Source organism: Terrapene carolina, unplaced genomic scaffold (genome assembly GCF_002925995.2).
Source record: "Terrapene carolina triunguis isolate 2854851 unplaced genomic scaffold, T_m_triunguis-2.0 Scaffold90, whole genome shotgun sequence".
Lineage (NCBI taxonomy): Eukaryota > Metazoa > Chordata > Testudines > Emydidae > Terrapene > Terrapene triunguis.
The window spans coordinates 3,575,281-3,601,038 of NW_020664441.1; the positions used below are offsets into that span (position 1 = coordinate 3,575,281).

The 25,758-nt window shown below is 56.6% G+C and overlaps 1 protein-coding gene across 1 annotated transcript; it reads right to left on the bottom strand.

The window, feature by feature from the left end:
• Positions 1–14: 14 nt before the first annotated feature.
• Positions 15–23,188, bottom strand: LOC112120872 (carnosine synthase 1). Its single transcript, XM_026650527.2, has 10 exons — positions 23,129–23,188; positions 17,638–17,656; positions 16,220–16,472; positions 15,696–15,785; positions 9,436–9,923; positions 8,849–9,047; positions 8,092–8,177; positions 7,011–7,242; positions 5,285–5,556; positions 15–2,608 (listed from the first exon to the last, which is right to left on the bottom strand). Exons 2-10 carry the CDS (start codon positions 17,638–17,640, stop codon positions 1,373–1,375), a joined length of 2,859 nt encoding a protein of 952 aa, XP_026506312.1. The 5' UTR covers positions 17,641–17,656; positions 23,129–23,188; the 3' UTR covers positions 15–1,372.
• Positions 23,189–25,758: the final 2,570 nt, after the last annotated feature.

The following is a 25,758-nucleotide window of genomic DNA, read 5'->3' on the forward strand; positions in this document are numbered from 1 at the left end:
TATTGTAGGGGCACTGAGGCTCCACATGCTGGTTTGTTATTGTAGGGGCTCCACACGCTGGTTTGTTATTGTAGGGTCTCTCAGAAGCACTGGGGCTGTGCATCCACAGCCCTCAAAACTACTGGGGGGTTGGGCCTGCTTTGTTAGTGTAAGGTCTTTGTCCTTCCCGGGGGCCAGGCATGCTAGTTAGTTAGCATAGGGCTGCTCTGGAGCCCTGTTATTGTTTGTTAGCATGGCTAGGGTTCCGTCATCAGTGCAGGCTGTTCAAGTGCTGGGGCTGCAGGCTCAGGGCGGTGAGTTCAGTGTCTCAGGTTCAGTGGGTTTGTAGGTTTCCTAATGAGGAGTTTGCATAGGGCATGTGTTATCGCAGGGTCCGTGCTAGGACTTGGCCCACAATTGTTTGTTATTGTAGGGTTGCTGACAAGCATGGGAGGGGTTGCATGCGGTGGTTTGTTGTTAGCTGGTGGGTTGCTGATGAGCTCGTGGGCAGGTTGCATATGGTGGTTTGCTATCAGTAGGGTTGAGTACCAGAGGGGTTGAGTACAGTGGTTTGTTATTGTAGGGTTGCTGGCAAGCACGGGGGTGGGGGGGGGGAGTTGTTTACAGTGGTTTGTTATCGTAGGGTTGCTGACAAGCATGGTGGGGAGGTAGCATACAGTGATTTGCTAAGGTAGGGTGACTGAGGAGCATGAGGGGGGGGAGCAGGGAACATGCGTACAGTAGTTAGTTATTGGAGGGCCACTTGTAGGCTTAAGTCTCCACTCCTGGAGGCTCCAGACCCTCAATCCTTCCCCTCCCCCCATGGCTGAACAGACACCAGAGCTGAGCTCATGCGCAGGAGATTGGGGTCCGTGACCTACAGCGCCTCCCGGAGTTGGTGGGCTTGGTTGCAGGAGTCAACTGGAGGATCTCACTGGGGAAGAAGGGGTCAGGGAGGAGTCTACAGAGAGGGTGGGGGATCCCTCCAGGGATGGGACAGGTCAGCTGAGGGAGGGGAACTAGAGGATCAGGACAGGGCAGCTGCGGGGAGGGGAGCTGGAGGAGCCCCAGAGGGAGCAGAACAGATGCCATACTGATGCAATCCCATGTCACACACACATAAGCAGGCGTGGCTCCTACCAGAGATGACACCAGGGGCCCCCAGCTCCCTCCTGGGAGGAAAGGGGCAGCTGTGGGGAAAAAAAACAACACTGGGATACAGAGGAGCCATGTAATGCAAGCACCAGTGCCCTGGCTGGTGGGGACACACCGGGGAGGGGGAGGCCGGGGGCTCCTCCGGAACCAGATCTGAGCCCAGCAGGCCCTCGGGGGAATGGGGGGGGGACAGGACAGAGGCAGCGGGGTGGCCCCCTCCCCGGGGGCTCCCTGGGTGCTATTTGAAGTGAGAGAGGAAGTGGGTGACAGGATAGTGGGGCGAGTCAATGCCCAGCACCTGGCAGACACCCAGCACCTTGAGGCAGGCCTCGCGGCGGCTGGGGCTGGCACAGGCCACGTTGCAGTAGGGCTCTTCGTATTCACGGGCAACGAGCTCATCCTCCAGCAGGTTGAGGCGGATGATGCCGCGCTCATGCAGGGCCTGCAACATCTCCACACTGGCTGTGGACTTGAGGGCCTTAAGGTGCTGTGACACCACGCACATGACACCCACCAGGTGGGTGCGGGGCTGGGCATGGGCGGGCAGCAGCGGGGGCACCCCGCAGGCCACCATGACCGAGGCGAGCATGATGTCCACCCCGTAGATCTCCTGGATCCAGTCGCGCAGGTAGAAGCCGCCCATGCGGGGGTTGATCTCGATGAGCTTGGGCCCAGACGCCGTCAACTTGAGCTCCACATTGAAGACGCCGTTGGTCAGGCCGCAGCCCAAGCAGCACTGGTAGGCGGCGCGCACGAGCTGGGCCTCGCGGTCGGGCGCCAGGCAGGTGGGCATGCTGGCCGCCGTCTCAGTGAAGTAGGGCACGCGGGTGGGCCCGTTGTCGGAGACGAAGGCGGCCAGCATGCGCCCATCATAGATCACAATGTCCACATCGTGCTCAGTGCCGGAGACATACTCCATCAGCAGCATGGCGTTGCCCCAGCCCAGCCCGATGCCTGGGTGATCCGTATCCTCCCGCAAGTCCCGTGAGATCTTCTCGAAGTGCAGGTGGCACTGCTGCACGTCCTCCACCAGCTTGACCCCCACGGCGCCTGCCCCGTACTCTAGCTTCATGACGCCGGGGAAGGAGAGATGACGAGCAGCCCGCTCCACGTCAGCGTGGCTCTCCAGGTGGCAGCAGGGAACGGCATAGAGCGCCTCTGAGGCCCAGCCAAGCGGGGCTTCCTTGCGCCGGCGCAGCAGGTGTTGGTGGGTGCGGCTCTTCTGCTTGGCCACCCGCATGGCGGCCACCGGGCTGCAGCGCAGGCCCAGCTGCTCACACACCAGGGCCGTCAGCACCATGCAGTCATCCCAGTAGGAGAGGCAGCCATCCAGGTGCAGGCCCCGCTCCCGAACCAGCCCCACCAGCCGCTGGGCGTGCTCCTCGTCCCGCTTGTGCTCCGTGGTGTCATAGTGGATGAAGGTCTGCACTAGCTGCGAGGCAAAGTGGTTGGGGTCCGACTCCACCAGGTGAATCTGGAGCAGGTGTGGGGGGGCGGGGGGAGAGATGCAGAGAAGTGGGAGAGAGACCAAACGGGTCACTAAGGATTGGGGCGGGACAGGCTCCATGCCCCCTCCCCCAGGAACCACAGAAATGGGACTGTCCTTGGGGATGGATCCACACCCCATGTTGGGATGCAAATAGGGTGTTCCACTCATATCCAGAACCCCGGCGTGGGGGAGATGGAATGGTCCACGTGTGTCCAGACCCCATTGGGGGCAGGAGATGGAGGAAAGGTCCAAGCATTTCTAAGAAGGAAGATGGGATGGGTCCATGTGTGCCCATGCCCCTGCGGGGTGTGGGAAGGAGATGGAAAAGTCCATGTGCATCCAGGGAGGGAGATGGAATAGTTTACTCACACCCATGGCCCCATGAAGTGGGGAGGAGAAACAGAACGGTCCATTCACATCCAGGCCCCATGGAGGGAGGGAGGGGGGAAGAAATGGTCTACTCACACCCACGTTCCATATGGTAGAGGGGAGGAAATGGAACAGTCCACTCCTGCCCAGGCCCCATTCAGTGGGTGGGGGGAGAAGATGGAATGGTCCACTCACACCCAGGATGGATGGGGGGATATGGAATGGCCCACTTGTGTCATGGAGAGGATGGAATGATCCACTCGTGCCCAGGAAGGGTAGGATAGACTGGGAATGGTCCACTTGTGCCCAGGCCCCATGGGGTAGGGGGGAGGAGATGGTGTGTTCACGGGCCTTATGTGCCCACCCCCATGGGGCATTCCTGGGCCACAAGGCAAAAGGTGATGGGACATTCCGTTCAGGTTGGGGGGGGGGAGGGGAGTGCATCTGCACGTTCAACGCTTTTCACGAACAAGCCCAGCGTGGTTGCTTCCAGTTCTGTGCAGGGGCTTTGGGACGGGACCAGCTGCCAGAGGGGTGGGGCCAGCACTGACACAGATGGGCACCCCAACCTGCCTGGGCCGGTTGCCACCTTGGGCACAGAGGACCAAATCCCAGCCTGGAACCAACCTGGAGCTGCTCTCAAGAAAGTAGGGCTGGGGAAGTACACAGGAGTGCCCATAGCCTAGGAAACTGCACTCAGCATCAGTGGCAGGGATACGGGGCTGTGCCATGGAATTCCTTTCTCACTCCTCTGAGCAGAGTCAATTTGCTTGGGATTTGTGTGTGTGTGTCGGGGGGTGTTCCTGAGAGAGCCGTGAGCTGGCCTCATGAGATCTTTAACTCCAGGAGCTAACAATGTCAAGGCTGGGGGGTGTTAACTCCGGAGCCTAATGATCATGGTGTGGAAAATGTAACTCCCCTCCCATGAAGTGTCCACTCTGGAGCCCAAAGACAGCAGCACTATTAATTATTCCACTGCTGATCAATTTTCCAGGAACGTCCTGCCATTCCAGGGCTGTGGGCAGAATTGCCCACCTTTTACCCCCCTCCACTGGGGCTGGAGATGGGCCAGACTACTTGCTCCTACTTGCACAGTGATGTGACACTGGGCTGGGATACAGACCGTTCCATTAGACAGATTGCAGCAACCATCAAAGACTGTATTTGCCTCAATTCAGTGTCTGGGATGGGACCTGGTTCTCCTCTGCCTGGGGTCAAGCACTCGTCTCCCCTCTCCCCACACCACTCCCGCCCCATCCCTAGTATTCCTTCCCCAGCTGACGTTCAGGCCCACCTCCCCACGTGCCCAGACAGCCTCAAAGCAGAGGCACGAGAGGGCACAATGAAGGGAAGGGAGAGCGAGAGCTGCAGGCTACATGAATGGTCCCAGTGATTTAGAATGGAGAGGTTCCTGGGGGGAGGAGATGAGACACCGGTGGCCCAGTGACCTGGGGCTGTGGGCCAGTCTGGCAATGGATCTGATGGTGGGTGGACAGCCAGGGGTCAGAGTTAAGGTGATTTTCTCATCCAGAGAGCTTATGGGGCTCCCTAATGTGCCCCTTGATGCATTACCACCCCTCAGCAAAGAGATGTCTGAGCTGTAGCCCTAGGGGATAGAGCTGGAGTAGCCACCTGCACAAAAGTAACCATGCTTAACACTGGCTTATGTCCCTTCCAGGGCCTGCTCAGCTCCCAGGACTTGATGCTGCACACAATGGGCATGGGAAGCTCAGCACTCCAGAGATCCTGCCCCCAGTCACTCCCCACATTACCCCAGTGCCAGACCTCCAGCACCCACCCTGACAAGGGTCAGCACGGACAGGACGACAATCCCTGGCTCACCCTCGGAGAAGCACTTTCCCATCCACTTGTGACCTGGGCTGTGCTGCAGCAGCCCCATGGCAGAGGCTGAGGTGCAGTTTCTCTGCAGCTGCGAAGCAGGGGAGAGCCCCTTTGTGGCTGGAATGTGGGGAAGACTCGGGGGAGTCCCCCTATGGCTGGGATGTCAGAGGGGGCTGGCTGGGATGCAGGGGAGGCAGTGAGGAGCACTCCCATCGCTGGGATGCTGGGGGCTGGCTAGGATGTGGGGGAGGGGCAGAGAGGACTCCCCCCTGCAGCTGGGGTGTGGAGGGTGCATCCCCACCCTCCTCTGTTGGCTCTGTTTTCCCTGATGCAGGCCATGCCATGTTGGATCGGACCCATGGCTACGGAGAGCCATCTCCCTCGGCCCCGCTCCATGGTTGAGGGCGGGGGCTGCGCTGGGCAGCGTGAGGCCCGGTTTCCGCATCTTACTTTTAGCCCATAGGCCCTGGCTGCCTCCCAGACGAACTTTTTGCTGACTCCTCCGGCCCCGATCACCAACACGTGCTTGCCCTCCATGAGGTGACACTGTGTACGCCGCAACATCGTCTCCACCAGAGGACGTGAGGACTCGCCTGCCGGCACCCCCACTGCCTGACCCATAGACTCGAAGAGCGCGCAGGTCTCCAGGCACAGCTGAGAATTCATCTCCAGAGCCATCAGCTGCAGCACCTGCTCCGACGAGGTCAGGAGGAAATCCACGCCTGCAATGGGGAACGGCCAAGCCAAGGGAACAGCCAAGATGGGTGTGCAATAGCAGTCAGGCCCAACTGGAGAGCACAACACGAATTCAGAGATCCTGACCAGAGACCCCCACAGGCAGGAGGTGCTGGATCAAGCAAATTCATAGATTCCAAGGTCAAAAGGGATCCCTGTGATCATCTAGTCTGACCTCCGGTACAGCACAGGCCACAGAGCTTCCCTGAGCTAATTCCTGTTAGAATGAGAGTGGATCTTTCAGAGAAACATCCAATCTTGATTTAAAAATTGCCAGCGATGGAGCATCCACCACAGCCCTGGTTAGGGTGCCTTCTGGCCTTAAACTCTATGAAAATAAAGGTGGTAGAGAAGACAGGCCAGGGAACCTCTCCTTTTCCCCTCTCTCATTATACAGGGACAGATCGATGAACCTGAAAGGTGGCAAATTCGGAACTCATCCAAGGAAAAACTCATTCTCAATTGCCCTGTGGGACTCATTGCCACAAGGTCTCAGTGTATCCAAAAGCTTAGCGGGATTTTTAGAAAGAGGCCTGGACATTTACTCGGCTGAGGAGACCATCCAGAATTATGTTAAAAGGAAAATTTTATAATCTAACTCCTTAGAAAGTTTCACAGGGGTGGGTTATTCCAGAACACCCCCTAGGACAGCCGTTCTCAACCTTTTTCTTTCTGAGGCCCCCCTCCCAATGCTATAAAAACTCCACGGCCCAGCTGTGCCACAACAATTGTTTTTCTGTATATAAAAGCCAGAGCCGGCGTTAGGGGGTAGCAAGCAAGGCAATTGCCTGGGGCCCCACACCACAGAGGGCACTGTGAAGCTAAGTTGCTCAGGCTTTGGCTTCAGCCCTGGGTGGTGGGGCTTGGTGCCCCAGGCTGTAGTCCTATGCAGCAGGACTTCAGCTTTCTGCCCTGGGCCCTAACAAGTCTAACGCTGGTCGTGCTTGGCGAACCCCCTGAAATCTGCTCACAGCCTCCTAGTTGAGAACCACTGCCCTGGGAGGCTCCTTCTCCGGCTGCTTCATGGCAAGGTGCATGGGTATTGTCAGAGACGGGTATTGGCCCCTGCTCTGGACATGCACGTGTGGCTACAGGCCTTTCTGAAGGTCCCAACTGGTCAGTGAATCCCTGCCCGTGAAGGTGCCATCCTCCCCTGGTCCTGCCTTTAACAGACCATGGGCCAAAGAACTAGGGCCTGGTCCCTACCCCGGCCAGGCTCTTCGTGCTGGGGCAGTCGAGGGCAACTTTGGCCTGCAAGGGGGAGGGTCTCTGCTGGGGCTGAGGCAACACAGCCAGCTTTGCCCTACACTGCCCATTGGGGGTGCACTGGGAGGGAGCCTCTGCTCTGGATCCTCCCTGGCCGGATGAATAATGATCGAGTCCCTGTGAATCTGTGACTTCCCCTAAATAGTTAATGGCAATGATTGACAGGGCAGCTCACCAATCACATCAGTCTGGGCCCGTTGGCCGCCCCGCTGCTCCACCGACAGCCCCGCCTCCATCTCCAGGAAGGCTGTCATGGCAGCCTCGGCCTTGTGCTTGACCTGGGCATGGATGGCCGCGAGTTGGGCCTCATCTGTCACCCCCTGCTGCCGCAGGCCGCTCTCCAGGCTCTGGGGCACCATGGCCTGGTGCTTCAGGGGCTTATCAGCCCGTCCCACGCAGCACACCACCTGGGGGGGACAAAACCCGACGCCATGAAAACCCCGCACCTCCCCCCCACCACCACACGCAGTGGGAGCTGACTGTGAGGTCATCCAGTGAACAAGCTTGGTGCTAACCAATCAGATCCTTCGCTTGCCTCACTGTTCCAAGAGCCCTGATTGGCTGAGGCTCTTTCCTCCTGCTCAGGAAATGGAATGTACCATGTGCAAGGGTGGCTGGAGGGGGAACATGAGACAAAATAAACCCAGACCAAAGCCAGTGGCACACTCTGCAGACAGGAGGATAAAGGTGAGCTTATGACCTTTGACCCCCCCACCTGGCCTGGGTTCAAAGGTCACAAGTGACAATGATGATAAGGTTTTTCATTTTGAGATTTTTGCCCATCATATTAAATACATTGTTTTTTGGACCAAGTTAGTCATGAAAGGTTCCATATAACTTTACCCATTGTCCTGAGCCAGCCAGATCGGAGCCAGCACCCCCTAAAGAGGAAAGGCCCCGTGCCCCATTCCCTGCCCTCTGAGCCAGGCATTCCCCCCACCCTTGGACCAGATTGGAGATGGTGCTCCCTAGAGGTGAAAAATATCATATCCCATTCCTCGCCCTTCCCAGCTAGCCAGTCCCACCCTCTTTGGCCTGAATTAGAGCCGGCACCCCCTAGAAGGGAAAGGCCCCATACTACATTTGCTTACACCCAGGGCTGCTGCTGTGTTTGTCTCTGGTCAGGGCATGAGTGATCACCGGCTTCTCACCGTATCAACCACTGCCCTATTCTGAGGCTAAGCGGGGGCGCGGGACCCAGCCAGCTGCATTGGCAGGGCGGGGTGAGGGGCACGTATTCACAGCTGCCCCATTACCTGGCTCAGCAGAGGCTGGTCACCCCAGGATCTGCAGACGACAGTGCAGATCCGGATCGCCAGGTCAGGCCTCGGAGATGTGCTGCCTGGGAGGGGCGAGGGGAGGAGGAAGGGTCAGAGAGGCAGGAAAGGAGAGAGGGGAGAGAAAGACAGATAGATAGGGAAATGGGGGACAGAGAGAGAGGGAGATGGAGAAAGAAATGTGGGGATGGAGAGAGGGGAGAAAAAAAAGAGATGGGGTGTAGAAAACAAAGGGAAGGTATGGAGGGGACAGAAGAGAAAAATGAAGGGCAGAGGAATGGAGGGGGGTGGAAGGAGATGGAAAGAAGCAGCAAGGGGGGCAGAGAAAGAAATGGCATCGGGATTCATGCAAATCAGCTGCACAGAGTGGTGCCCTCCGTCCTGAGGGATTCTGAGATTCCGGTAGGGCCACCACCCACTGACTGTATGGCAGCTGTCCCCCACTGCCCCAGGGGATTCTGGGATTCCAATATGACAGTGGCTCCCCCTACCCTGGGGCAATATGGCAGTGGCAGCCACCCCAGGGGATTGTGGGATTCCCAATATGGCACACGCCCCTTCCCTCCTCATGTCCCAAGCTAACCCAACTGCATCCTGGTTTTTCCCAGATCTTGCCCCATGGCGCCATCTCCAAAGGCTGGGCCAGGGTGGGGATGGGGGTTGGGCTCAGTGCATCGTGACGGCTGCACGGACAGGTGATGAGGCATGAGCCTTTCTGGCCAGGGGGGTCCCTTACTTGGGGAGATGCTGTTGGGGGATTCAGGCTGGGTGAGGCAGGCGGTGGGGATGAAGGCCTCCAGCAGGGCGCTCTCCTCCTCCTCCAGGCTCTCCAGCAGTGTCAGCATGGCTTGGAGCACGGCAGCCTGCTCCACCTTGGCATGGAAGGTCACAGCATGGGCCCCACTCCAGCGCCAGCCTGATGGCTTCACCACCACCTGCAGGGGGCAACAGCACACTGCTGAGTGGGGCCAACCAGGCACATCTAGTGCCCCCAGCACTAGGCCCCCACATCCCTACCCATAGGGCTTCCCTCTCTCCCTTCCCCATGGATCTCCCCCTCTTACAGTGCCCCCTTCCTCAGCTGAAGGGCCCCCTATAGACCTCCCTTTCTCGCTGTGGGTCCCGCCTCCCCACAGGTTCACCTGACTGTAGAGGTTCCCCCAACTCCTAGCTGTATGCTCCACCCCCAACAGACTCACCTGCATGTAGGGCCCTGCCCCCTTCCCTCGCCCCAGCAGGCTCACCTGACTGCAGCCCCATCCCAACCCGGCAGACTTACTTGGCTGCAGGACCCTGCCCCCCCGCCCCCCCCGGCAGACTCACCTGGCTGTAGGGCTCCATGGCGCTTCCCTGCAGGAAGGCCTCGATCTCCTCCTGGATGAGGTTCTCCTGGCCCTCCTTGCCACTGAGCTCCACCATGCGGACGGAGCGCTCAGTGGTGACGTCCCGCAATGGGCGCAGCCGCTTGAAGGTGAAGGCCAGCGTGAGCGGTACCCCCACCTGGGCCCGCTGGTCCAGCAGCTGGCGCGTCAGCAGCTTGTCCTCCAGCAGGCGGGCCAGCTCCCCCGAACCCCCCGTGGGGCAGTCCAGGTCGCGCGCCAGCTCCCCCGCTGATTGCCCGTGCTCCTTGCATGGCCCGAAGGAGCCCATGAAGTAGGTGACGCAGCGCGGGGGCGAGAACTCGTCCAGGCACGTGCGCCCACCCAGCTCGAAGGAGACAGCCTTGGAGACCAGCAAGGACGACTCGCCAGGGTGCTGCTCAGAGGGCACCTTGGCCAGCCAGCTGGGTGACAGGCACAGCAGCATATTACCTGAGGGGAGGTGGGGGGGGAAGGAGATGTGGAGAGATGGGGAAGGAAAAGGGGATACAGAGAAATGTGGAAGTGGGAGGGCCGTGGTGAAGAAAGGGGGAGAGCAAGGACGAGGGGGCAGAGAGGAGGACAGTTTGTTACCATTACATCACCAGCAGCCAATCAGAAAGCCAGAGAGCTGCTATTTATACAGCAATTAACTGACTTTCCTCTACTGGGATTTCCTCTCCTCTCCCTACACCTCAAAAGGTAGGAAGTGTTTTGTACTTGGGAGCTCAGTAGGGGGTGCTCTCCCCATGCACTCACTGCTGCCCCAATGCTCCAGCACCCCAGCATAGTATTATGGGGCACTATGCTGCAGGAAGCAGGGCAGGGTGCTCAATAGGGGGCGCTCTGCCTTTGCAGTCTATGCCCCAGTGCAGGACTAGGGGGCGCTATACCGTAGAGAGTGGGGGGCACTCTCCCCTTGTACTCAGCACTAACTCCCACTAGGGGGCACTGTGCTCCTGGTGCTGGTGCCACCTTAAATAAGAGACACAAACCAAGATCTTTAAGCACTTGTGGCGCTCCGACATGCCACCTGGCCCGGCACGGAGGAGTCAAACTCTCTTCATTGCATTCTAGGCTTCCCCTGCGGCTCTTGTCCTGCTGTGGGGTGGCTCAACAACTGCCACACCCCAAAGGTGGCTGCGCTGCAGGGCCATGAGAGGGACTCCCTGGACAGCTTGTGTCAAGCAGCTGGATTCTCCCCAGCGAGCAAAGAAGGACCTTGGAGCTCTCCTTATCAATGACTGATGGGGCTGAGCTGCTAATTGTATTTCCCCACAGAGCTCCCACCCCAGGCTCCGGCTTCCTGTCAAGGGTAAGCGGCTTTAACAAAGGCAGGAATCATCCCAGGGCCAAAGGGAAACTTGAGCTGCTTGGCTCCTGTTCCCAGCACCCAGCGAGGGAGACCGGGCAGGAGAGTGCCAGGAATGTGGAACAACTGCTGGCAGCCCTCCACTCGGGCCCAGGCTGGAGTCCTTCAGCCCACGGACCTTGCTAGGACAAGGTTACGGCTGAGAGGAGAGGCCGGGACAGCCCCAAGCGCAGAGCCAGAGCCGGTCAGGGGCGTAACAACAATCTTCAGCCTGCACAGAGAGCTAGGGGCAGCCAGATCAGGGTTACGCTTGCTCCTACTTCCCCATTCCCCTCTGCTCCAATCCATCCCCCCACACACCAGCTCCTCACCCCACTCAGCCCCCACATATCAGCCCCTCTCCCTCCCCCTACACCCTCCCTTCTCCATCCCCCCCCCATACACCCGCTCGCTCCCCCCCCCCTCTGTCTGATCTGGCCCCACCACACACACACACACACACCAGCCTCTCCCCCTTCCCCTCCCTCTCCCCCTCCCTCTATCCACCCCCACACACAGACTACTCCCTGTCTACCCTTATCCACCCCCTGCCCACCCCACCTTTGCTCCTATCCATCACCCCCCACTCTCTGGCCTATATACCCACCAGCTCCCTCTGATCCTAGACACTCTCTGCTTCCTCTGACCACCTCTCCCCCTATGCTGCCCTTGCCCTGCTCCTCCCCACTTTGATTCCAGTCAGTTGTTTCCTCCTCCCCTGCTACTGGGGGGCAGGGTTCGTCACTGAGAGCACAGGAGAGAGAGTTCCCCTGCTCTCAGTTCTGGTGCCTGGCACCACGACAGCCGGGAGCAGCAATGGCTGGGAAAGTCCCACTCAGCCCATGCATCCCTAGGCTGGAGCATGCCCAGTAGCTCTGTGGGGCTGACACACGCGCAGCCTGGCCTGCTCTCGGAGTGGACGGAATGGGGATGCTAAGCGAGGACAGAGTCCTCAGAGGATTTAGTTGCCCAAATCCTTCCTGAGCAAGTGCACACTCCGATTTTTCAAAGGCTGATAACTTGGCCAAATTTGGTTGCCTTCCCACAGGGCCAGCAAAAGGCAAGTCCCTGACACCAGGGCGACCTGCCCCTCCGCCCCCCGTCCGCATTTCTAGTCCAAGCTCCAAAACTGGGGGTGGGGGGCTAGAGCATTTCAGAGAAATGTCAGGAAGAATTATTTTTTCACAACTTGTTCCCCCACACCCCCTAGAAACGGCTAAACCATTTGAGCTGAAATTTCCCCCCCAAAAAAAACAGCCTGAAGCAGACACCCAGCATGGAAAAGTTCTGCAACTGAAAACAGGATCTTAGAATGGAAAGTATCAGGCAAACTGTATAGGCAACTTTATAGGCAAGCGCTACCTGCTCCAGGGCCCTTGGCTGGGTCTCATGTAGGGCGGCTGCCCCAACTCAGATGGGGAGCAGACCTGTGTCAGCCATGTCCCTTTCTGCAGTGCCCCCAGGGCTAGGAACCCTCCTCACCAGCCAGATCACTGGGCCCTGCTGGGCGGGGCGGGGGGGGGGGGAGGAATCAGGAAGTGAGGCACCCAAGGGGGGAGGAGGAGCTGCCCTGAGCAGCCAGTGGGACTATTTTCTCAGGCAGATTAACATGTATCTCTGAGGGCTGTGGATGCACCCCTGGAATAGGTCCTTGCTGACTCAGAAGTGCCATTTGAATAGAGAGATCCTGGCATTCAGCGCTTCCCCTTTGCAGCCTCTCTGCACCTACAGAGTCTATAAGCTCCACAGGGGCAGGCAGAGGAGCCGGAGTCAGGATTCCCCTCTTGAGGGGATAAACTCTCCTCGACGCTCACACAGTTTGCAAATTGCAGTTAAGGGACAGAGCATCCATTTGCATACCTCTCCTGTATATATTTCCCTAGAACCCCTCACCTCGCAAACAGTGCATCCATGACTTTTTTCTGAACTGATTTTTACACCCTAATCTTCCCACGTGTGCGTGTACATGCACATACTGGTTTATATGCCCAATTATAAAGGGTAATATATATTTTTCCTTTGGCATTTATCCTAAGCGCACCGCCCCAGACACATTGGTTTCTGCTGCTGCCTAACAAAACATGTAACACTTAAGAGTACAACTGGACAAACTGTTTCGGCTACAAATTTTTTCAGCCAAAAATGCAGATTTGGGTAGACATTTTGCAGATGTGTTCAATTCACCTAATTGTTTTGGTCAAAAATCTTCCCTTCCCTGCTCAAAATTCCCAAATAATCAAAATGTTTTGATTTTTTTTTTTTTTATTAAATCACTTTTTGCTCAGAAACGTACTTTGATTTTCTTAAAAATGTTCAAACTCAAATTAAATGTTTCATTCGGCCCCAAACTAAATTTTTTTTATATATATATATTTTAGTTTATTGAATGTTTCAGACTTTTTTTCCAGACCAGCCAGCGAATGGAAAAATTTGTTATTCACACAGCCCTAATGAAGAGCCTTTATTTCCTTTCATAAACCAAACAACAAATAAGGAAATTCCTAGTTTAAAAAATGTTGCTAACCCAGAATTTGGATGGTAAATAGCTCCAGTTGATTTAAATGGTGTTATTAGAACATCGTAGTTCAATTTTTTTTTAAGTTGGAAAGTCAGGAAATTGGAAGGTTCAAGGAACACATCAAAAAGTCAATTAATAAATGTCTTGGTTATTGTTCTACTGTCCCTATACCTTGACTCTGCTCCCAATGTAGATTGGGGGTTAGCAGGCAGGTTATAAGGGGCAGAGTTAGGATCAGGGGATGGTGGTCAGGATGTGATGCTAGAAACTGAGCTGAATTCTGACTGTGACGCTGCACCCTATATTCTTCATAGAGATATTGTTAAGGTATGGGTATGGCATAATTAAGATGTGTTTTATGCAAGATGGGTCATGTGAGATATCATTGGAAAGATTATGATGTACTGCATATGATTATCCTATTTGTATGCAAGTATCATTTTTGTATCTAAAGTTAGGAATATTGACTATACATCTGTACTACAAAAGTGTTTGCACCTGGAGAATGCCCACCAGACAGAATACAATCAGTCTAGCTGGCTCCCTGTGAGGAAAAGCCATTAGAAAGAACAACAGGTCTCAGAAGATGTTTATCACCCACAGAGAAGTCTTCCTGGGGACGCTGCAAACAACCTCTGACTCATGGCTGCTTTGACACTGCAGGGTCATGTGATCAAGTCATCTGGTACTGGATTCCATGATAGAATACCAGTATTTTTCCACTGGGGATGGGAGATTCCCGCCATATGTAAAACCTATTTAAGGCAGGGGAGTGATATACTCAGGGTGGTTCTTCACTGAATTCCCACCCAGGATGACTGCTGGTAAGATCTAAGAAAAAAAGACTGAGTGGGGGAGAAGGACTGAGCCCAGGCTGGAAAGGTGTCTGGCCTGTGAAAGAAATACCTGGAGTTTTAAGCTGCAAGCAAGAGCAGCTCACCTTCAAGAATTTCTGCAATCTGCCTAAACAACATTCTTCAGATGCATGGAGTGGGCTTTTACCCACGAAAGCTTATGCCCAAATAAATCTGTTAGTCTTTAAGGTGACACTGGACTCCATGTTGTTTTTGTGGATACAGACTAAGACCGCTACCCCCCTGATACTTGGTGAGAAATTATTACCTGTAACCAGTTTATTTAGTATCTGAAGCTTAGCTTACATGTTTGTTTTATTTGCTTGGTAATCTGCTTTGATCTGTTTGCTATCCCTTATAATCACTTAAAATCTATCTTTTGTAGTTAATAAACTTGTTTTTGTTTTCTCTGAAACCAGTTTGTTGAATTCATAACTGGGGGGGGAAAGCTGTGCAGATCTGCCTCCACAGTGAGGGAGGGGGCAAATTTCAATGAGCTTATGTAACCCACACGCCTCCTGGGTGTGGCGTTCTGTAGTGACACTTGAGACCACTTAGAGAGCAATTAATGAGTCTGCTCTACAGCCTTAGCTAACAGCCAGTTTAGTTCATGCAGTAGAGGCTCATGCCCTAAGCTCCAGAGGTCCCAGGTTTGATCCCACCTGCTGATGACTGGGGTCTGTTGGCGTTATGCTTACGTTACACAGTTCTGTGTGCAGCACACGACAATACAATTTTGGGTGTGCACTTGAGTGCTGGGCAATTCCCTAGCTGAGCTTTCCCATGCAGAGCTGATCTCAGCGTCTGTGTTTTTCTGCAGCTGGGTGTTTCCCTACCGGTGCGTGTGCTGGAGGAGGCTTCAGGGCCTGGCTCAGCAGGACAGTAAGGGAGCCCAGGCTGGTGGGTCAGGCGAGCTCAGTGGTACCCAGTACATCAGGTGGCACCCCGGGCGGGGCGGGGCTGGAGGGACCCGTCACACTGACATTTTCAAGTAAATAATAGGTTGTTACAAGAAGGAGGGTGAAAAAACGTATTCTCCTTAACCTTGGATAGGACAAGAAACAATGGGCTTAAATTGTAGCAAGGGTGGTTTAGGAAAAACTTCCTATCAGGGTAGTTAAGCACTGGAACAAATTGCCTAGGGAGGTGGTGGAATCTCCGTCACTGGAGATTTTTAAGAGGTTAGACAAACACCTGTCAGGAACGGTCTAGTTATTAGTCCTGCTGTGAGTGCAGCGGCCTAGACTAGATGATCTACTGAGGTCCCTTCCAGTCCTACACTTCTATGATTCTTCTATGATTTTGGGTTTATGTGATAACACCGTAACATCCTATGTTTTATTACAGTTCCCTGCGCTGTGCCAGGGTTGGTCCCAACTGAGCATGTCAGCCTGGGTATTCAGGGCAAATGGGGCACCGAATTCCCACCCATTCCTTGATTTAGGGGAAGGGGGAAACTCACAGCGCATGGGCAGGGCAGGGATACAGGATGTGGCACTCACCTGGGCACTGGGAGCTGCCCTCCAGCAGCACAGACAGGTACGAGGTCGGGGATCCCAGGATGCAGATGGTCACATCCCCCGAGCTGAATCCTAAGAGACACAGGGGAGAAATTAACCACTTATTCCCACCAACGGCACTGTGCTGCCCTCTAGGCCTTGGTGCTAAGGGGTGCCATGTCGCTGCCCTCCATACCCACCCATGCTCCATCTCCTAGCCTGGTACTAAGGGCAGTGGTGCTGGAACTAGGGGTGGCCCCTCCTATACAGGATTTACAATGCCACGGGCTAAGGGGTGCCATGCGGCTGCCCTTCGTATCCCAGCCGTGCCCCATCTCCCAGCCTGGTGCTAGGAGGCGCTGTGCTGCTGCCCTCCTTACCCTGGCCATGCCCCACCTCACAGCCCAGCACTAGGGGGCGCTGTGCTCCCAGATCCCCCTGGATTGATGCCACAGGAGGGGTTTCTGTAGGGCAGTGCTGTGGCCCCAGCATGCGAGCGGTGGCACCCTGGGTGGGCTGGCATGCACCTGTTCTGGGCTCCTTGGTGCGGTCGACTGTCTCCGGCAGCCCCTCCTGCTGCAGGGTACATTGCAGCAGGTCGTAGTAGTAGGTGGTCCAGGCGTGTGCCTGGGTGTCCTCCGGAGAGAACTTGCAGTCCAGAGACACGTCCTGGCGCCAGGAGGGACACGGGGGGCTGAGCGATGGCAGGGGCTCCTGCTCAGCCCAGTCCAGGTCCTTCAGGATCAGGGGCTGATCCGCATTGATCTGATCCAGAGATAGCTGCAAAAGAGATGGGGATGGGAGTGTGAATCCTGGCACTAGTGCCCTGGGGCACAGATCCCCCTGGAGGCCAGGCTGGGAGTGTTAATCCTGGTGCCCCAGGGCATGGATCCCCCTGGGGATGGGTGTGTGAATGCTGGTGCCCCAGTACATGGATCCCCCTGGGGGCAGGGCTGGGAGTGTTAATCCTGGTGCCTCAGTGCGTGGATCCCCCTGGGGGCAGGGTTGGGAGCGTGAATGCTGGTGCTGGTGCCCCAGGGCATGGATCCCGCTTAGGGGCAGCATGGCTCTGGCTGGGGGTAAATCCCCACAGGGTGGGTGAGGCAGGTGCCAGCTGCCCAGAGGCAGCAGAGGCCATGGCGGGGGCGGGTTTTCAAACAAAGCATCTCTTTTTCCTCCCCAAAGGGGGCGGGTCACGTGGGGCTGGAGCTAAGCGGCTTGAGGAGCAAGACTGTAAACAGATCAATCTGCCTGGGTCAGTGAGCTGGGGGAGGGAGGCAGGAGCAGAAGTAGGGAGAAGGGGAGAGATTTCTGCCTCCTGCTGGGACACCCCACTCCCCTCTTTCTCCACCCACACCCATTGCAAGACTTCCCCAGAGCTGTGGTGCAACAGTGCCCTAGCACAGCACAGCTGGGGCTTCAGTGCTGTGAGCTTCCCCACAGCAGTGCCCAGCCAGAGCCCCAGTGCTGTGAGCTTCCCCACAACAGTGCCCTGGCAGTGCCCCCTGGATTCCTGGTCCTGCGGTCTTCCCCACAGCAGTGCCCAGCCAGACCCTGGTGCTGTGAGCATTCCCAGAGCAGTACCTGGCAGTGCCCAGCCAGACCCTGGTGCTGCAAACTTCCCCACAGCAGTGCCCAGACAGCAGTATGGCTAGAAGACTCCCACACTGTTATGGTAATTTGCAGGAGTCTCCCCGTGTCTGAGGGAATCGGACACCATTTTCCCCTTTATTAGCACCGGTACAGCAGGGCCTGCCTCAGACCTCCCTCTTCCCCAGCTGGACACCCCCCCACACACACACTTCCCTGCCTCCAAATCCTTCTACTAAGCTCCTGGGGCCGAGGACACTGGCTCCCACTCAGTACTAGAGGGCCCAGAAGTGGTTTTTGGTGACGTGAGGCAGGGCAGGGGGCTGGATGGGGAAGAGGAGCAGGACAAACTCACCATCCTGCCAGCAAAGAAGCTGCAAGAGAAAAAAAAAAGAGAGAGAGGCACCAGTTGCAGGTTTCCATGGGCAATGAGGAGCAGCCTATCACCCCATCTCCCACCCACAGGGGGTGCCAGTTGCGTGCACTGCTCACCTCTCCTCCAGCGTTCACTGCATCCACCCAGCTGGGTGTCACAGTTCCAGTGTCAGGCTCCTGTGCCCACTCCTGAATACCACTGCTGGGATAGCAGGGGCTGTGGATCAGGATTGAGGGGCACTAGCATCGCTGTGTGTGAGGAGCCCAGCGCTGGGATAGCAGGGGCTGCGGGGCAGAATTAAGGAACATTGGCAGAGCAGTGAGCTTTGTGATCCCCGGGCGTTTTAGCTGAGCTGCCCCTGCTCTGAGCGTCAGTGATGAGGGCGATTTGGCCAGGGGGGCCCCCTCCTGTCTGGGCCCATGCCCTGGCTGCTCACTGTGCAGTTCCTCCTAGCCACTGAGCGGAGACATTCCCAGCTCTGAGGACAGAGTCTGATTAAGCTAATCCCCCCAAACCCCTAGTGCTGGCTCAGCAGGGGCTACAGGGCCCCTCTCCCTAGCCCCACTGGCTCAGAGCTCCCTGCCCCTGGGATGCTGCTGAGGAACCAGTATCCCCAGGCCCCAGGATCCCAAGAACCCAGGAGTCTGAGGCTGGTGTCACACCCAGCTGACAAGGCAGGATCGTTCCTCATGGGAGCAGGGCTGGGCTGGGGCTTCGGCCTCTTCCCTTGGGACAGGGCAGAGGAATCGTGAGAACAGAGGCTGAATTTATAGCACGTCCCTCACTTCCCTGAGCCAGGAATAGAACCCAGGAGTCCCAAGCCTTGGCCATCAGCCCATCCCTCCTTTCTTATCTTTTCACCAGCAGCTGCCATTCCCTTGCCCTTCCCAGCAAAGCTATTCCAGGGCAAACTTCTCCCCCGCACTCCCTCCTGCCCCTGGCGGTGAGGGTCGGGTGAGCTGTCGTGTAATTCCTGGGCCAACTGACTGGTCACTGTGGGGCTCTTCTCAGACTGTCCCTGCCCTTCACACACCAGGCACCACCCCCAGGGCTCTGGGCTGGAGCTGCGACACTGTGGGGGTGCTTTGCTGCAGAGAACGGGGCGAGGAATACAGTAGGGGGTGCTCTCCCCTCGCAGGCTGTGCCAGCCCCCAATGCCCCAGTGCAGCACTAGGAAGCGCTGTGCCATGAGATGCTTCCTTTTGGACATATATCGCAGCCCTGTCTCCTGGGGGTTAAAGGTCCCATTTGGACACAAGTTGAGATGTCCTCAGCAATTCCATTCTGCCTCCTCAATCCCCCCCAGAAACAGTCCCAGATGGTCTCTCCCCACTGCCTCTTCTGCACAGGTGTGCAGTGGCACTTGTGGGGTGTTAATCAGTGCCAGGCCCCACCCCAGAGGCAGCTGCACCTCAGCACAGGGTAAGGCATGTCCTCTATACACAGCTGCCAGGCTCCATCCTAGAGATGGCTGCACCGCAGCACCTAGTGAGGGACCCCTGCCATGCTCATAGCACACCTCAGAGGGTGTAAGGGGGTGAAGCCACAGCCGGAGCTTCCCACAGGGGCACAGGCATACCCGAGGTGACCCTTCCCCTCCCAATGGGATTAACAGGGACATGCAGCTCTGCCAGGGGAGGTGGGAATCCCATTACTGGGCACCCCCTCCCTCCCTCCCTCCCTCCCTCCATCTGTCTCATTCCCTTGCTCCCCGCCCGAGAAAACAATCACCGCGGAAAGGGACGAAAAATGGATTACATGAAATTAAATGTGGGGCAGAGACAGCCCCTGCCCAGGAACGGGCTGAGGGGACGCTGGGGGTCAGAGCAGAACAGAGAGGAGCAGGGCAGAGACGTCCGCTCCCCGGTGGGACTGGACAGAATTGGCTGGGGCGGGGGGGGGGAGGCAGGATGTTACCCCTCTCCCCTATGGGGTCCATGGAGCCAGTCAGTGCAGCAAGGACAAGATGTGGATGGACGGATTCCTGGCCAGATGGACACGGCATCCCTAGCCGGGCCCTACGTTCCCCATCCTTACTCCCTGGGGCCTGTGAGAGGCCAGGGCTGTGGGGGAAGCTTCAGGCAAAGCACCTTGGGAGCTGGGATTGCTCTGATGGTATGGGAACCCCTGAGCTGGAATAGCACGCCCTGGCCCCAACCCCTGCCAGGCTTAGCAACATCAGAGTAAGAGGCAGGGCCTGGAATCAGGAGGATCCCTCCAGCACACAGCCGCCTCTACGCACTCCCGGTCTGGCTCTATCTGTGCAGGCAGGACAGGCCCCTCTGCCTATGCAGTCCCTCAGCCCTACCATGTGCCTTTCCCTCACTTCCGATCACTCCCACGCCAAGTGCCACAGCACCAGGAGGCCCCTGCCAGCCAAGCGAGAGCAGGTGCTACCAATAAGTGGACCACGGGGGGCCAGTGACACCCCATCCTGGGCAGGTTGTGCCCTCCCCTGCTGGACAGAGGCCCGACCCGGTGACACTTGGGCAGCCCCTGGCACAGCTTGCCATGCCCGTGAAGCCGCATGGGCCTCTGCCCAACAGCAGCTGGGATGTTAAAGTGCCTCTTGCTCTGGTATCAGAGTCCCGGGCAGCCTTGATCTGTGCAGAGCCCAATGAGCCAGTGATGGTGTGGTGCCAATCAACATCAGTCCAATGGAGCCAGATCCCCAGCTGGCATCAAAATCAGCGTCACTCCACTTGAGTCTGTGCCCACTTGCAGCAGCTGACACTCTGGTCCCACATGTTACAAACAAACAAACAAACAAACCCATTCCCGCGTCACCGACGCCACCTGGAATCACTCCCGGGGTGCAAGTGTGCGGGCTCCCCTCCCCCTCACCTTCAATCTGTGGTCACCCAGCGCTGGGACAATGACACTTTCCCCTTTGTCTAGAGTCCCTTTCCCTCCCTGCTTCCCTGTGCTGCAGCATTTGGGTTGCAAGGCAGTAGGAGGGCAGGGGATTACAAATTCATCTCACATAACTGGTGGAACTGGAGTTTAATTATAGGAAACAAGACACATGATTCTGGCGGGGAAGGACGGGTTTGTGCTGAAGGGGTAAGGACGCAGGACACCTGGGTTCAATGCCCAGCTCTGTCACTGCTTCCCCGTATGACCTTGAGCAAGCCCCTGAATGGTCGTGCCTCTATTTCCCCATCTGCAACACAGGGATAATGATCCTTTATTTAAATTGTAAGCACTTCACGGCAGGGGTTGTCTCTCATTTTGTGTCTGTGCAGTGCCCGGTGTGACGAGAGAGCCCCAACCTCAGTGACTCTACGTCCGTGTGCAGCACTTGATGCGACAGGGCCCCAGGCTTGGTTGGAGCACATATGCGCTACTGTCATACAAATAATACACTGACCTAGAAAAACATTTTGTTTGTTCTGTAAAGAAAATTTGCATTGGGGATCAAATTGGAACCAACGCCTTAGTTTAAAGAACATCCAGTTTAGAATTGGAGTTTGAGATGTTCAAAGTCAAGCCAGGAATAAGCCTCGTAACTTCTGAGAGCTTCCTGGGAGCTGGATGGCTAAAGACATTAGTCAGCTTTGGAAACCACAAGCTTGACTTCAAAACAAGCTCCTTTTTTATCATCACAAACCCTGATGCCAAGGGCTAGGAAGAAATGGCTGTGATTCCATCGCCCTTTAGGGTTATAAAGATTTCCCCAATTCTGACAGAGGAGATAATGCTTAGGCATTATAATTTAAGGCAGTGTTTCTCAGGGACAGGAGCTAGGGTGACCAGACAGCTAGTGTGAAAAATCAGGACAGGGGGTGGGGGGTAATAGGAGCCCATAGAAGAAAAAGACCCAAAAATCGGGACTGTCCCTATAAAATCGGGACATCTGGTCACCCTAACAGGAGCGCACTCTATGGGGGAGCACAGAGAACTAACCAGGAGCACAGAGTGTGGGTAGGGGGAGGGTTATGACAGACCTCAATTGTTCCCCAATGTCCCAAAATTAATTTAAAAAAGAGAAGTCTCCAGCTGCTGTGGGTGAGAAGAAAGACTCTAAAATGTGATCTGAGGAGAAATGACACCCCAGCAATGGCCTGAGTTTGCACAGAGCCTGAGACAGTAGCCACACCCCCAGTGTGACCGATGCAGCAGCGTTTGCCTGAATCTGCAGACAGTAACTCCGAGAGGCATGTCATGTCCCACTCATTTCATGAGTTGCTAACTCAGAGGACACTTTCAATGTTGACCCTTTTGTGGCAGCTTCCTGGACCGGGGGTGCTGCTTGCAGCATCTGGGTAACATTGATTTAAGGCAAGGAGAGTAATGACAAAGTGCTGCGTGGCTACACTGACTTGTTTTCCACCCAAGGCCTGTCTGCCTGCATCTTCCAGCCCCATTCTGGGCTCTCCAAGCGAATCCCTTATTAATACACTCCCCGGTCAGTCGGGGTCACTCTTCATGCCAGGGCTGCCCCTGCGGATCAGAGATGTGTTTACATTTAGCGGCCCAGGGGACATGGGGGTGACTCAGCGATCCCAGAGCCAACGCATAGGTGTGTGGAGCTGAGTGGTGCGGGGTGATGGTTTGCATGCCCATCCCACAACCGCAAGAGCTCTGAGGCAGGGGAAGAGATCTGCCAGCCCAGAGTTCATGGCAGAATCGGGGCCAGGACTTGTCCCTAGCCTCTATCCTGCCCTGACATCTTCAGCCAGATGCAATCTGCACCTATGTGCAGCTCTAGTGCTGTTATTATAGAGAGCCAGCGAAAGACAAGCAAGGAACACAGTGACTGGATGCGACAGACCCCTATGGGCACGGGCGATCCCCACCTGGTGTCAATCTGCAAGGCGCCATTGAAATCCGTGCTGATCTCTGTGTCAACCATGCACCCGGCTCAGGGGAGGTGCACAGGGACCTCACAGAGAGAGCAGAACCCCCCAGAAACGGCCCAGCCTGTCAGAATGTCCGCTCCAGCTGGGGATCGGCCCCAGCGACCCCAGCGCAGCTGCGCGCCACATTCTCCCCAGGGATCAGTGTGGCGACTGGCGATGCTGCGGGAGGGGAAGCCCCCGGGGATGAAGCGGGGGGCCTGGGAAGCTGCCAGGCCGCAAGTCCCCGGGCTCACTGCTCCCGCCAGCCCCGGCCTGGCCCTGCACCTGCTCCCGGCGGGGCCAGCGCAGGCATAGCTCAGGAGCCCCGAGCCCCTGACACTGCGCCCGCCCTGCGCCCCGCCACCCGGCCCATCTCGCAACAGGCTGGGCTGGGGAGGCGACCCGGGCAGCCCCGTGCCGGGATGCTGCCTGGGACCGCAGCCCCCCTCCCGGCTCCCCGCAGCCCCCAGCCCAGCTCCTCCCCGCTGCCATCAGCCCTCCCGGCTCCCCTCAGCCCCCAGCCCAGCAGCCGGGGCACCGCGACCCCCAGACAAAGCGGCTCCGGCCGGTGCCTCTCTCCGGGTGAGGTGCTCTTACTCCCCAGGGCCGGGCCGGAGGCTCTGACCTACCCCCGGGCAGCAGCGGCTCCCGATCGGTGGCGTCTGACTGGCGGCAGGAAAGAGGCGGCTGCCGACGTCCAGGGATTAAGGCAGGCGGGCTTTATATAGCAACCCAGCTGGGGCATGCCCAGTGCGGAGCGCCCGGCTGGGGAGTGGGGAGCGAGTGTGTCGGGGGGCCGCGCCGGCTATTGCCATGGAGCGCGGGCTGTAAGTGCAGGGCTGGAGCGTGAGTCCCAAGGAAGGAGTGTGCAAGGGGGCAGAGTGGGAATATCTGGGAGTGAGTGTTCAAGGGGGGCAGAGTGTGAGTCCCGGGGAAGGAGTGTGCAAGGAAGGGGCAGAGTGTGAGTCTTTGCGAGCGAGTTTGCAAGGAGGGCAGAGTGAATCCCAGGGAATGAGTGTGCAAGAGGGGCAGGAGGCCAGCCTGGAACTGCCCACGCCCCACCCCCATCATGCCCCCTTCCCTGCCACCACATCCTTGATAAACACAGGCCAGTTACTGCCCAAAAGCTTTACCACCACCGGGACAAGATTCCGAGCAGTGCCCTGCACCCCTCCAGAACATCAGATCCACCTCTGCTGAAACCACTGCAGGACTAAGGAACATCCAGTCCTGCTACCTTAACTCAGGGGCGGCGTTAGATGCTTGCAACTCATGCAATCGTAGGGGGCCCTGAGGCAGCGAGGGCTCTTCCCCCCGCCCCCCCGGGAGACCAAGATGCTGCCCACTGGGCATCAGTTGCTCCATCCTGCTCAGTGCCATACAGGGATCAAAATGTCACCCTCCGCACAGTGTGATTTCACATGCACTGTCTGTGCAAGGTCACTGGTAGGGCCCCCCCACCCAATTCAGCTTTGGAGGAGCCCCACGGGACAAACACCACCCCTGCCTTAACTCTGCCCTCTGTGAGTGATAGCCTAACCCATCCCCCACCGACTTGGCATACTCTGCCCTTCAGCTGAGATGGGGCGCTGCCTGGATAGGCCACACGCAGAGAGCGGGAGAAACTGACAGGCCATGTCTTCGCTAAGGGAAGAATCCCATTTAGGGTGGGTTTAATGAGCACCAACTGGCAACCCCAGCTATCCCCAGCCACTGCATTGGCCACCCCAGAGCTGCCAGGTGGTCCCACTCCTTGACCTAAGGATTCCCTCTGGACAATCACCTGCTCTGACCCCTGGCATCTCTACTTCAGAGCCCCCCAGCAAGAACAGACCATTGTGCTCCTTTCCTTGCACAGCCTCCGGAGCTCAGCCCGGAAATGAGTGGTGGGGTACATGAGCCCATGGGTGCCCACGTCTCTCTCGCATATCCAGCTGCCCCTAGCACAGTGCAGGGCAGCTGTGGTGCATGCAGACCAATGAGAGAATACAGTTCTGTGAGACACAGCACACCACACAGAGTGGCACATCTCCTCAGACAGTCCTCCTGGCCGCACCACACTGACTGTCTATGACCCCACTACCTCTTGCCACAGCACTGAGGGGCAGAGTTAAGGTTGTGGGGCAGAGCTGGGGTTTACCTTACCTCTGAATTTCCTGCTGTTAGAGGAATAAATGTAGGTGCAGTGTGTTACCCGAAATTGGGTCAGCTAGTAAGCTTAGGGAGGACTAATGACCCACCAGAGTTTGGCAGAAAGCAGCACGTTTATTATATTGATAGCTAAACTCAAAAAGGGGAGGGGGGGTGTCACAGCCACACTCGCACACTCACACTTCCAGGACAGGAACAGCACTGGAGATGTCAGAATCCTTTAAGTTAAGTGTCCCACAGCACAGCGATGGATGGTGTGATGAAGGTATGTCTTCCCGAGGCACGATGGAATGCAATGCAGCGAACCACTGGCCAGGTAGTCCGGGCAAAGGGCCTTCACAGGAGGTACAAGCTTGTGAGTGCACTCCTGAGCACATGGCCCCTTCCCCTTTTAAGGGGCTGCTCCTCATGGCCTGCGACTAGAGATGACTTGGCTGCATGTGGTTGGTCACACTCCACCTTAGCCAGTGTCCATGCAGTATCCATGCATTGGGTGTGTGAGTGCTGCCTAATTAGAGTCCCAGACACCTTGTCTACCTCTTCTGATCTTCCAGCTGTTCAACCAGCCCATACATCCCACAAGCATTCCAGGAGGAAGGGGTGGGGGAAAGCCACTTCACAGGTATTCAAAGAGGGAGAGGAGACAAAGGGGGGGGGGGGGGCCGAGAAAGTGTAACAGACCTTTTGAGCATACAGGTTATACAAAGCATACAGATTACTGCTGCTCCTACAACACAGTGGATGTTCTGCAAGGATAAGAGACGCTCCCTCCATTTCTGCTCTTATCCATCCATCCATGGGGAGGAGAGCACACTCATAAAATGTGCAGCTGATACCAGGCTAGGAGGGGCTGCAAGCACTTTGGAGGGCAGGATTAGAATTCAAAACGACCTGGACAAATTGGAGAATTGGTCTGAAATCAACAAGATGAAACTCAAAAAAGATAAGTGCAAAATATGTCACTTAGGAAGAAAAAATCAGATGCACAACTACAAAATGGGGAATAACTGGCTAGTCAGTGGTGCTGCTGAAAAGGTTCTGGGGGTTACAGTGGATCACAGCTCGAATATGAGTCAAGAGTGTGATGCCATGCAAAAAAGGCTAATAT